The sequence below is a fragment of the Sarcophilus harrisii genome, chromosome 6, assembly GCF_902635505.1.
Source record: "Sarcophilus harrisii chromosome 6, mSarHar1.11, whole genome shotgun sequence".
Classification (NCBI taxonomy): Eukaryota; Metazoa; Chordata; class Mammalia; order Dasyuromorphia; family Dasyuridae; genus Sarcophilus; species Sarcophilus harrisii.
The window spans coordinates 181,900,579-181,914,757 of NC_045431.1; the positions used below are offsets into that span (position 1 = coordinate 181,900,579).

At 35.2% G+C, this 14,179-nt stretch overlaps 1 protein-coding gene across 3 annotated transcripts in view; it reads left to right on the forward strand.

Moving 5' to 3' along the window:
* Nucleotides 1-14,179, forward strand: part of SORCS2 (sortilin related VPS10 domain containing receptor 2) — a 1,208,352-nt gene that overhangs the window by 1,020,767 nt on the left and 173,406 nt on the right. For all 3 annotated transcript variants that reach the window (XM_031943246.1, XM_031943247.1, XM_031943248.1), the window contains exons 6-7: nucleotides 1,488-1,552; nucleotides 9,203-9,321. In XM_031943246.1, coding sequence (XP_031799106.1) covers nucleotides 1,488-1,552; nucleotides 9,203-9,321 — 184 coding nt within the window. The remainder of the gene's footprint in view (nucleotides 1-1,487; nucleotides 1,553-9,202; nucleotides 9,322-14,179) is intronic.

Here is a 14,179-nt window from a genome sequence, read left to right on the forward strand (position 1 = left end):
TGTCCCACTCCCTATAAGAGTCTGTATCAGTCAAAGGAACATGAAAATAATAACTGATTGACTAGTATGAAGCCAGATTTCAGATAAGATATATAGGTTACTTCAGATATATAATTATAGAAAAACAAACAAACAAACAAACAAATAAAAAACTTGAATCTTTGGATCTAAGATTCTGGTCAGCATAATTCAGGTCCTTAATTAAGGGTCTCTAAACAAGAGGCAGAGATGGTCCAGCTTCTTAGTCATGCAGTTCTAGATTCAAATAGCACAATGAAGTTTTCTTACAATTCAGTAATGTTTTCTAACAAAATAAAAATTGACTAGACCCATAATTGAATAAAAAGGGAACTGAGTCTTGTTGGTTTTTTTTTTCCTGGAAGCATCCTGTTTGTTATTTCTTATGATATAACTGTGTTACAAGCTTTCAAAAAACCTGGAATGATTTTCATGAAGTGATAAAAAGTGAAGTGAGCTGGATCAGGAAAACATTGTACATAGTAGCAGCAATATTGTATGATAATCAGCTGTGAATAATTCTCAGCAATATAATGATTCAAAACAAATCTGAATGACCCATAATGAAAAATATCATTGATCTTCAGAGATGAAGTCTGAATGAAGATTGAAGCATATTTTTTAAACTCTTGGGGTTTTTTTTGTGTGTTTTCTTTCCCAGCATGACTACTATAGAAAAATATGTTTCATGTGACCATATGTACAAACTTATATCAAATTGCTTACCTTTTCATTGATGGAGAAGAAGAGGGGAAAAGAATTTGGAACTCAACATTTTAAAATGAATGTTAAAAATTGTTTTATATGTAATTGGAAAAAAATAAAATATTTGAAAAAAAGAGGAGCTGCCTCCTGAATTAAACCCCTCATTCCCTTAATGAAGAGGGATCATGGAAGGCTTCATGAAGGAGGTAGTATTTAGTCTACAACTTGAAACACAGATGGAGTCTCAGGTGGTTGACGTAAGAGAGAATGTGTTTTAGGTACAGGAAATGTTGAAAGAAAAGATCAAAAATCAGGACAAAGAAGCAAACATTCAAGTTTGGATGAATATTCTAGTAACATCTCAAAATATGAATGTAAGAGGAACCTTTGAGATCATCTTTTATGAGCCTTTTATCCTAAAATTGAGGCGACTCAGCCCTCAAAAGGAGAATTGTTCTTGCCTAGCATCATTCAGATTGTAACATAATTGAAGTCCAAGTCTAGGTGCTCTAGCTATAATACAATGGTCTCTGCATTGTACTTCTATGCCTATTTTGTATGGTTGAGTTATTAAGGAGAAGGAAAAAATACAGAGAAAGAGAAAGCTGAAAATGTAAATGGGAGACAAGTTTTGAAGAACCATAAATGCCAGACCAAAATGTACATTATTTTAGAGAAAATAAGGACTCATAGAAGGTGACTAATAGGGGAGATGTAGTTTGTATTATTCAATATAACTTGATATTATGTATATTTTCCCCTAGGGCTGTGGCTGGAGTAGATGGGGAACCAGATTTGGTTCATATGGAAATCCAGGATCTTAGTGGAGGTAAGTTATTTAAGAAGCCAATGTTCAAACCACATTTTTTTCACAGAGTTATAGTAATAGTTATAGTGGTAGAATTAATCATTTAAAATTCACAGATGTCCAAGGTGCTTTCCAAACTTCACAAGGTAAGTGGTCAACCAACAGAGGTTTGCATAGCTTGTGAGAATTTTCAAAACACTTCTACGATCTTATTTCAGACCTAGAATGGCTAGTTAAAAGGTTACTTGTCAGAGTCAAGATCCAAAAATATCTTCACAAGATGAAATGTCAAGCCAAGATTAATAGGACAAAATTTGTTATGAGTGAGTGTAAAGTGTTGCACTTCGGTTCCAAGAATCAAGTGTAAAATGTGTAGGGTGAATACAGCTAGGCTGTCCATCTTTTAAAAAGATCCAAATATGAGTTAACAATATATTATGGAAGTCCCCCCCTCAAAAAAACTAACATATAGATGCATATATGGATATATAAATATAGATAGAAATAGATAGATAGGTACCTATATGGATATATATGAATAATATTGGACTTATTAAGAGAAGTATAGTAAACCAGAACTAAGGAGATAATGACCCTGCTGTATTATTCCTTGGCCAACCTACATTTGGGGCTTTGTGATGCATTTTAGTTACCAGATTTTAGGAATGACATTGATCATTTTGAACATGCCCCAAAGACAACATTCAAAACCATGTTATATGAAGAACCTTTAAAAGAAGTAGGAACATTTAGTCCTGCTAACAAAATCATTTTGGGTCCACATGAGAACAGTCAATATATCTGAAGCGTTGTAACCTGGAAAATGATATAGCACATTGTTTTGGGGGGTGGTGACAAAACAACAAGTGGGAGTTTTTGAGGAAAATTTAACTTTGATATAATACAAAACAACTATAGTTATTCCAAAGTGGAATAGTCTTCCTTGAGAGGAAGTAGGTTCTCCTTCACTAGGGATCTCCAAGCAAAAGTGCGATAAGCAGTGATTGATTGTGTATCTTATAGAGGCGCTCTTTTTTTATTAGTGACTGAGTCAAAGGTTTTTGAGGTTCCTTTCGATGCTGAGAATCTTGCCCTCTTAAGTTTATAGGCCCTCCTCCAAAACACTATGAGACAGATAATACAGATATAATTATCCTGATGTTATAGATGAAGCTGAAGTTCACAAAGAACAAAGGCATATAGTATTTAAACCTGGGAGGGACCTTAGATACCATCAAGCCCAAGACTTCCATTTTAAGTATGAAGAAATAAGAGATCAGAAAAAGGAAGTAATTTTTCCAAGGTCACACAGATAGAGCCAATGGTTGTATTTACTTTCCAGGTTCTCAGATTCCCAGTGCAGTGTTTTTTCCATTGAATCATGCTTCTTCCCATGATAAGCTTCACATTCATTTCCACTGCCCACAGCAAGAAAATGCTATGCCAAATTCCTTGAAGTTGGCCTATGTATATAGCTAAACTGACTGGGCTGTATAGAAATGTGGTAGAATTTAAAGTTTACTTGTTTTCCAACAAGAGATAAATTGAAGTCAAGAAGCTACGGTCCAATGAAAAAAGCTATTAATAGTACAATTTGTTCTGGCACTTAAACATTGGACGTTTTTCCCGCTCTGTGCATACAGCTGCCAGTTTATCTGTGGTGTGGGAAGAGAATCTGTTAGAATGAATATCCACATATGTCAGTTGTTCTGAGCTCCCAGAAATCCTTCCTGCTCCAAATTCAGCACAGTTCTCTTCATACCATTTGAAGATTAAAAAGCAAGATAAGGGCACATGAACCTGGAATTATAATGAGAATTGTCCTCTGAGACTCCTTCTCTGTTCCTGGATATGATAATAGCAGGGACCATGGCTCACATTTCTCGAGGGCTTGCCAGTTTGCAAAGTGCTTTCTTCAAAGCGTGTCTATGAGATACAGCATTATCAGTCCCATTTCACAAATAGGGAAACTGAGCTTGGGCTATGACTAAACAGAAATTACAATTAGTAGTATGGAGAAGGAAGATCTAATTTCAATTCCTTACTCAGAAAGGGATTAGTTTTATGGCCCTGGGCTTGGCACGCAACCTGTCTCAGCCTTAGTTTCCCTATCTCTAAAATGAGAATAATTACTGCACAGAAGTTGCTGAGGATTTAATGAGAGGCATTATAGGACTTGAAGGGAAATCTCCTAACCCAACATCTTTGTGTAAGGATATATGTTTGGTGCTGGGGAGAGTCACCCTTTTGCATTATGAACTTGGTGACCTCACAGCATTAATTTAATGCTAATGCTTTATACAGCACTTTAAAGTCCTATAATGTCTTTCATTATATCTCAGCAACTTCCATACAGTAATTATCCCCATTTTAGAGATAGGGAAACTGAGAATGAGACAGGTTGCATGTTAAGCCCAGGGCCATAAAGCTAATCATTTTCTGAGTAAGGAATTGAAATTAGATCTTCCTGACTCTAAGATCAATGCTTTATTCTCTATGCTATCCAGCTGCCTCTGGGAGAGTGAGAGGAAGTTGGAGAAGAAGTCACAGAAATGATGGCTTAAGGGATTGCTTGTGGGAATTATGCTAAAGTGAATTTTTTGTTGCTATTCATCATTCACTTGTGCCCAAGTCTTTGTATCCCTATTTGGATTCTTTCTGGGCAGATACTGCAGTTTGACATTTCCTTCTCCAGACCATTTTGCAGATGAGGAAACTGAGGCAAACAGTTTTAGTGACTTATACAGAATCATACATTTAGTAAAAGTTTGAGGCCAGATTTGAGGTTAGATCTTCTTGACAACAAGTCTAGCAATCTCCAGAACCATCTAACTGCCTTCAATGAAATTACAGACTAAAAAAAAAACTTTTGAATTTTAAAAATAATGATTACTTTATTCCTTTATTCTCGTGACCAGTGCAAACCATAATTCCCTTCATTCCATTAACAGATAGTTTTCATGAATTATTCCCCTCCCACTAGAGACAGCTAATTAGCACACAGAATACAGCATTGAGCCTGGAGTCAGGAAAAGCTGAATTCAAATTTGACTTGAGATACAAAGTAGGCAAGTTACTTAATCTCTGCTTGTCTCAATTTTTTTTTTACTATAAAATGGGAATAGTAATATAATTCCCTGCCAGGATTGTTGTGAAGACCAAGTGAGAGATTTGTAAAATGTTTAGTGTAATATCTGTCACATGGTAAGTATTTAATAAAGGTTTGCCTTCATCTTTCTTCCTTCTTGCTTTCTCCCTCTTTTCCCCCCATCCCCGCTTCCTCTCAAATCAGTCTATCTCTTGTATTGAACTTCTCATTGTCTAACTCACCAGATCCTTGAACTATATATAATCTATTGCTGTACCTTTCCTTCTTCTATCTTCCCCCTTTTCCAACTTGGCAAGACCTGCCAGAGCTTGTGCATAGCCTTTGAGCCTCCAAGATTACTTCCATATCACAATAAGAACTCACAGATGATTTTGGGCTTGGAAGGAGAAGGAATAGTCAAAATAAGCTGGGTGGGGGGGGGGGGGGAAATCCCCAAATGCATCCCAAAGTGATTTTAGATCCAAACCTGAATCTTTGAGAAGTTTTATTTTGTTTAGTGCTTTTGAGTTACAACTTCCCAAATGATACATCTAAGGGGGAAAAGGCTCATTAGCACTGCTGATTTACCAGCAATGCCTTGCCAGAGAATTTACTTGATGAGTCAAAAACCTAAGGATTCAAGTTCCCTTGGGAAACAGAATGATTTAAAAATAAAAGGAACATATGTCTGGCAAAATATGTTTGGGGTTTTGTTCAACCATAAATATTTGAAAAATAGTTCAAGCATTTTCCCTAAAGCAAAACACCACCAGTTTCTCCCATGCTCATATATGTATGTTTTTGGAATGGGCAGCATGTTCTTTAGTATGCAGAAAGCAACCACTCTCCTGGAAGAGATATCGACTTTCTTGAAGCCTATTTTCACCTAAATCAAACTTAGGAAAGCAGCCTAGGTTTTAGTTTGAATAACAATTTTCTCTAAAACATTTTTTATTTTATTCAAACAGTATTTATACTGTTTATTTATTATTCAAACAGTATTCATAAGTCCCGACCATGTACAGTTGAACCAATCATGGGAAACTGGAGTATGGGGAAGGGACTGGGACATGAACATAAGGAAAATACAATTCTTCTTTCAAAGTAATAAAAAAGATCCTACATATATATGCATATTATATATATATATATATATATATATATACATATAATTACTACATATTTGCAACATACAACAAATATAATGCTTGAGACTTTAAATCTTGGACTTGAATAATTATTTCTAGAGAATTGGTGTGGAGAGCATAATTTAATGTAATCATCAAAATCTTTTTGATTCCATAAAACGTCCCAGTTCTCACTTCTTTCTTTCTCCAGGTAAAGTTCTACTTTCCTTCTGATTATAGTTTTCTGACTTCCCAACATATAAGTACATAAATTCAGGATGGATTATCAAAATAATATTGTTTCCCTGAGGAGATATCTTCTATGAGTGAGAAAAGATGTTTCTCCTAAACAACATCAGACATATACTTGGTCATTAGCGTCAGGAACCAAATATTACTAGGACTGTGCCCATTTGTAATCCAAAGAGCCCAATCTGGTATCTGTGTTACTTCATGGTAACCACAGAGTCCAAAACAATCTCCCTTCAGAGATCTCTGTTGTCCTAGAAATAAATCGCCATTAAAATATTACTTGGAGGCTCAAATTTCCTGAGAGGATATCTCAAGGAGATCCAATAATTCACACAAAAAGGTGCATTTAAAACAGGAAAGCACTCTCCGTGTAAAATTTCTCCAAAGTTCAATGTCTTATTCCTGTGTGTCACCTATGTGTTTCCCAAACAAACAAATATTTGAAGACCAGAGCACTATAATGTAGGTGGAAGGTACCGTCATACCCAGTTTTCTGGGCCTCAGGAAAAGTGTTTTTTTCAGAAAGGGAAGAAAGAAAGGTGAGTTGTTCTCTTCCCCAATCTCTCCTGATACTGCCACTGACATTGATGCAGTCACCACTTGAAGGTCCTTGAAGAGCCTAAGTGACTTTTTCAAGGTCACAGAAATAGTAGACTTCAGAGGAAGAATTCAAATTTAAGCCATTGACTTCAAAACCATTGAATGCTCTTTCCATTTTGTTATGCTACCAGTTTCATAAAAAATCCTGTCCATTATTTGTGTGTTAAGCTTTCTTTAGGAATTTCAGAGTGGTAACAGCTGTAAATGCCATTGACCTCTGCAAGATTGCTTGAGTATCCTCCTCCACACTGCTTTCTTATTCCTGTCTTTATATTGAAAATGCCCATTGATGCTTTTGTAGTGTGTCTGTGTGTGTAGGTTTGGGATACTAATTCTGGCTTCATTACTTGTATGTGTCTTTGTTTCTTTAACCTCTTGACACAAACTCTTATTTTTTTCAAGCATATTGTAAAATGAATAGTTTTAAAATTGAATTGAGATAGAAACTGGACCTGTTATTTAATGAACTTAGGGAATTTTAAGATGAGGAAATGTACTCTCCTTTCTACCCATTCATATAAACACTTTCCCTGAGGCTTTAGAGCTATCTTGAGAATTGAGATAGCAAGTGACTAGCCTAGGGTCCCACAACCATCTTCTGTCACCAAGAAGACTTGGAACCAGATTTCCTGTATCTTTAATTTTTATTCATTGGGACAAGCTCTCTCTATGTCTGTCTATATATCTGTCTCACTTTGTTTCTCTGTATGTGTGTGTCTCTCTGTTATTCTGTTTTTCTCTGTCTCTCTTTCTCTATCTCTCTCACATACACAAATATACATTCACTCCATCTCCTTTTTTATTTAGCAATTGCAGATTTGAGAAGCAAATATCTTTCTTGAAAAAAATCATTGAAAAACAATACATTTACAATAAAAAGTATACAAAGATCCAGTTTTCATTGTATATGTGTCAATAATGGCATCTATAGAACAATCACTGCTTTGGCTCAAAGAAAGAGTAGTGTTCTTGAAGAACCAGCGATGACTCTCCTTTATCATGACTCGAGTGATAAATTTAAAAATTCAAAAAAAAGAAGCTCATTTCCTAAGGGAAGAAAATAATTTCCATACTCTTTCCTGAATACTTAGTAACTCCCTACTAATCTTACCATATTGTTGTTTCTCTATATCTTGTTTCCTCTCTAGATCATAAGCACCTTGAGATCAGGCACTATTTATATGTACTTTGGTTTTGCTCATTATTTTGTACAGTGTCGTTTAATTAATATATCTCAATTTTATTGCCATGGCTACTACCTTCATTATGGAGATCACCTGTTCCCTGTGTTTTTGCAGACAATTTTCTTAAATTCCTGTGGCCAAAATTACTTCAATCTCATCCCTGTAGCAATGAAACTTCCCAAACCTCTTTAAGGTCACTATGGGTTGACAATGGTTGTTGGTCCCATACTCAGTTCAGCAAAATTAGGTAAATTCTATATTTTGTGGACTGTGTATGCACTGGGAATAGAACATTTAAAATGTTGTAAGATGGCAGTAAGGGAAGGGCTGGTAGAGAGATATAATCTAAACTTTACATGCTCTTTTTGAGCTATTACTCTAAAGGCATATCTTTTAAGAACCCAGGGTCTACTATACACTATGATGAAGAATCACAAGAGGATTTTAGTTTAAAAAGTGGATGTTGGTCCATAAGCATCCATTAAATACTCCAATGTACAAGGCACTGTGCTAAGTATTAAGAATACAAATAAGGGGAAAAACAGTCTTAACCTTCCACATGCTTCCAATATAATGGAAGACCCCACACAAAAGAAAGTTGAAAGGGATGTGGGAAGAGGGGAAGGAAGGAAAAATCAGCATTAGTAGTAGAGTACACTCCAAAGAGGGGGCAGCTAGGTAGATAGAGTACTGGGCTTAGAGGCAGGAAGATATCTTTGTGGATTCAAATGAGGCTCCAGATACTTCCTAGTTAGAAGACTCTGGGTAACTCACTTAACTTTGTTTGCCTCAGTACCTGGACTGTAAAATGAATTGGAGAAGGAAATGGCCAACCATTCCTCTTTATCACGAAAACCTCAAATGGGACCACAAAAAGTTGGACATGATTGAAACAACTTAATAAAAATAGCAAATAATTCAATAAACCAACTGGTTCAAAATGAAGCCCTCTTTAATGGGAAGCTTTAGGAGGAATTCTTTGTTCTTCCCTCTAGAAAATACTGGAAGTTCTAACAAAATAGGAGCACTAACCTCACAGAATGATAAATTTCTTGGCAACAAGATTTCCTGGGAGCATGCTAATGGTTGAGTTTAGTCCAAAGAATGCAAGTGGGGGAAAATAAAAATGATTGGTTTAGGAGCCCTAATTAAATGGGGCCTTTGGGAGTTCTTTGCTCAATTCTCCAACTCTCTAATCAGGGGACATAGAATATCAATGAGATATGAATACCAAAGATGGCAATTTGGTGGTGGGCACAACATCATAGTGAGATTCATGGATGAAAGAAGTACACAATGCTGTTTGACATGACAGACTGTTACCTAACATAGCTGTTTCCTTCACAATACAGACACTAAAATGTTGGGTTTCTTTTAAGTTTATTTTACAAGAATAGATTTTGGTAATTGTTCTCCCCAGGTTTCCGATATGTCACCTGTCAGTCTCAGAATTGCTCTGATAGAACACCCACGATTCCATTTGCCAGCAGCATTGACCACAATTCCCTGACTGTGCAGGATGACTACGTATTCTTTAAGGTAAATGCAAATTAATTCCCTTATGTGTTCAGTTGAAGGAATGTGACATTCTTGACCAACAGCAGGAAGGCAGATGAGGATCCTATGAAAAGATATTTCTTCTGTGAGAAAACACTGAAAATTAGCTTTATAATTCACTTCATAAGTAAACCACTTCAAAAGTATTCCTTTTAATAGAGTTTGAGTTCCAAAAGTACTTTATTTACTTTAGTCCATTTGATGGATAGCAAACTTACAAGCTTAAAAAAGCAGTAAGAAAGGAAATAGGTATTTGTACAGTGCTGACAATGTGTCAAGCGCTCTACTAAGGACATTACAAATACTGTCTCATTTGATTCTTACAACAAAGCTGAGAGGTAAGTATTATTATGATCCCCATTTTACTGCTGAGAAAAACGAGTCAAACCAAGATTAAATGACGTGCTCAGGATATTACAGTTTCATTTCTGAGGTCAAATTTGAATCAGATCTTCCTGACTCCAAGCCTTCCTCTTTCTACTGGGCTACCTAGATTCCTTGGTGATGCAAGTAATATTCTTCCCATTCTATAGATGAGGTAGAAGCAGAACCTCAGAAAATAGAAGTATCCACATCCTGTGTTAAACTTTTCTTGATGCCTCCAGCTTTCTTCTTGAAGTTATCTTGTATTATTTTGTATATGCTTATCTGGGTGCATATTCTATCTCTGCCGTAGAATGTAAGTTCCTTGAAAGCAGAGATTCTATTTGTCTTTGTATAACCTACACATAGTAAACATTAAAAAAAAAAGTTTATTGAAATTAATTGAACTTCCCTAATTTTGGGTCCTAAGCAAAGAAATGGAATTTAAACCTTGGTTTTCTTTTTTTTTTTTTCTTTTTTCTTTCTTTTTTTGTTTTTTTTTTTGTTTTTTTTTTTGCTAAGGCATTTGGGGTTAAGTGACTTTTGCCCAGGGTCACACAGCAAGAAAGGGTGAAGCATTAAGTGTCTGAGAGCAGATTTGAACTGTGGTCCTCCTGGCTTCAGGACTATTGAAACCTTGTTTGTTTTTTTCTAAACCAGATTCTCAGGATCCAAGAAACTTAGAGTAGAAAGGATCTTGAAGTTACATAATCCAAACCATAGCTGAGCAGAAATCCATGACAGCCTTTACCATATGGATAGAAAGCAATTGTGCCCTTAAGTCTTCTCTTCTACAAATTCAACATTGCCAGTGCCTTTGCATGATTTTTATATGGCCTTCCACTGAGATTCCCATTATCAGCCTTTTTACCTCTCTGTGGACCAGGAGTTCTTGAATTTTTTTTATATATCACGAGCCTCTTTGTCAGGCTGATGCAGCTTATGAAGCCCTTCTCAGAATAATTTTAAATGCATAATTAAAACACTTGGTATTACAGTGGGAAATATATTGAAAATATAGCTATCAAAATATATATTTTTAAAAGTAGAGATCCCAGCTGAAGAACTCTTACAGTCTGTAGACTCTCCACTTCATTAATGACTTTTAAAAATATGACTCCCAGAACTCAAGAACTCTAACCAGTGTTCTTACCCCTTTGCCATCATGGCTTCTAAAAAGACTTTCCAGGGTTTTTGACTGATTATTTGCTGTGCTATTACCATCTCCCCCCAAGCATTTCAGTCTTTTTGTTGGGAGTGGTGATGATCTTGGTGGTTTATTTATTTTACTATGAGGCCCAGAGAGAATTCATTCAGATCCCAGCTAAGAAAGAAGCAAGAGTCATCCTCTTCCATAACCAGTTTGCTTAATGAGAATTAGGAAATGAATGCCTCCCAAAGGCACCCACACCCATTGTCTTGGGAACAATATTCTGGGTGTCCACATGGCAGGAACCACTTCTCACCATGAACAAACTGTGAAATGGATTTAGAAATAAATTTCCTGGAGAAAATCATCCCTCCTGGGCTTTGCCTTGTATTGTTTGGAGGTGACATTGTTTATAACTCCTCAACAGCTACAATTCAGCTCTATTTCACAGCTAGTGTATAGTGAGAAGTGGTTCTCCCTGTGTGAGCTTCTAGACTGCCAAACTTAGCAAAACGGGTGATGCCTTTGACAGGGCAGAATCCAAAATGTGTTAGCACATCCTGAAGATTGAGGGGAGATAATTGACCTGTTCTGATTTCAGATGTGAATAACAAAAACATGTAACATTTATTATAGATGGATGTTGACATAGATGAGCATAGACTGTAAGTGTAATCAGAGAAGGGAACAGTCTTCCTGCTTTGTACATTTCTGTATTTCTGAGTCATGGGGAAGGGGCATTGAGCTGTCCCTATTGTAATTTGTCACCTCCATGACTATCTCCCACAGTCCTTTTGGAATATATTATAAGATATTTAGGTTTATTGATGATAATAACAGAAAGGGTATTATAAGAAAATAGTTCCTAATGATTGGAGTTGTCCATAATTAGAATGTGGGCTGCTTCCAGAGGTAGAGCCTCTCATCTCTGGATATCTTCAATTAGAGGCAATATAATCACTCTTTTGTTATGTCACAATCAATCAAATCAGTCAATCAGCGAGCATTTTTAAGGGCTTATTCTGTGTAAAGCGCTGTGCTGGTAAAACAATCTCTGCCTCTAAGGAGCTCACTTTCTGAAGAAAGATATAGGAATAAGGGATTTGAATAAATAGATAATTTCAAAATTGCCTTTCTATTCAATCCAATGGGACTCAGGGATTCTTTGATGTCATTCAGGTCTAAAAGAACAAAGTAGGTAAAGACTATTTTATCAACTTGCATCTGTGTATGTGTGTGTGAAAAAAAGAGACAGACAGACAGATAGACAGAGGTGAATAGAGTCAGAGACACAGAAAGACAGAGACAGAAAGTCAAAGATGGGGGGAAGGAAGGAAGGGAAAAGGAAGAGAGGAGAGAGAGAGAAATAAAGGAAGGGAGGGAGAGAAGGAGGGAGGTGCATGTATAAATATATGCATACATACATTTGGGTGTCCTTCCCTATTAATAAAATAATAATAAGGCTATTAATCCCACTTTATGGTGCTTTATGAGACAAATCTCCTCCTTCATAGACAATAATTTATTTGAAAGTGTCACATTTTGACTTAGGAGGCCTTGATTTATATCACACTTTTGGCATTGAATATGTATCCATGTGCTAATTGATAATAATAACCTATATTAATAATTAATTTCATTATTAATCGCTATATTATTAATTTAAACTAAATTTATTAAATTATTTTACATGATTATTAATAATAATCTTTTGTGCCTTAGTTTCCAGATTAAATCAATGTGAGTTTCAAATGAGATAAGGGATATGAATTGTTTAAGTAGCCTTAAAGCACTCTATTCATGTTTGTTATAGTTGTAATTATTTTTAGGAAACATGTCCAGAGAGGAAATTTATACTGTACCAACAGAAAGGTCATTTAACCAGTAAGTAGCAGTTAGAACTTAGTACTCTGTCTCCAGCATGGATACTTTCTCTTTAGCTGTGCTGCTTCTGTTTAGGAGAAAAAAATAAATGAATTTCCTTTAAGCATTTAGACTAGAGAAAGTGATTTCCCTTGAAAGGCAGTATTTTTTGACAGCTTGATATGACAAATCAAGTTGATATTTTAAAGTGAAATAAATAAAAATAACAACTGTCTAGTTTTCCTCTTATCTGTCAGTTAATAAATCAGAATCCTAAAGGCTTCCCATTTATTATTCAGTGGGGAAAAAAAGGTTTTGTAATGAAAAAGTGACTTAAAGCAGTTCAAATGTTACATTTTTCAATGTGCATTAAATATTCAGGCAGGTATATCTTCTGTCATACTTCATCTCTATTTCAACAGACAAAGGTCAAATTTGCATCTTTCAACAAGAACTGTTTATTTTATTTTATTTTATTTTTAGCATCCATCTTTTTAAGAGGAAGCATGGCTCAATTGTAGGATCAATTGGCCTAAGAATCAAGAGACCTATAATTTAGTTCCTGCTATCTCAGGGACATTTAGCAAGATATTTCACAATTCAACAATTCAAGATCGCTATATCTCCAATGTAAAAAGATTGCAATAGATCATCTCTAAATTCCTTTATAGAAAACATTCTGGGTTCTAATGTCCTTTCCAGTTCCTATCCTATATGGCATAGCCTTCTATCTCTGCTATTTTATTCTATTTTCTCAGGTAATTTCCAATTGTGACAATTTATAATATGTTATCAAATCTTTCTCCTAGCTCTAAATCCTATGTTCTAATATTCCTTCCAGGTATAACTTTCTTTGTATTTATCCTTGGATAGCTTTTTGAATATTTATCTAATCCAGAAGTTCTTAATCTAGTAGATTAACTATTAGATTTGTATATAGATAGATTGGTAGATAGGTAGGTTGGTAAACAGAAAGATTTGATCATTTTGATTTCCTTTGCAAACGTTTGAATTTTATTTTATGCCTTTTAAAATATTGCTCTGAGAAGTAGTCCATATGGCAAAAAGCATCAAGAACTTCGATCTAATCAAAGTGTCTTTTTGCTTTTCTCCTTCATTAAATTAGGCAACATTAAATGCTCTTTTTCAATGTCTTGAAAAAACATAGAAATAAAATAAAATGGGTTTTTCTCCATCAACACTCCTGTTATTACTAAATTTAATTTTCTTCATACAATCAATAGAAATCCTAAATGTTTCCTCTCAGAACTGTTTATCAATCAATCCATGATCAAATAATTGATTTGTTTTTATGTTTAGTTCCTTATAAGGAATAAATAACATAAGTGACCTTGGTTTTCTTGCTCCAAGTAGAGATTTTTTTATCACTCTACTAATCAGTCTCTGAACTATCCTAATCAGACATCCAAAAACTATTCCAACATTTTGGTGATTAATGGATTG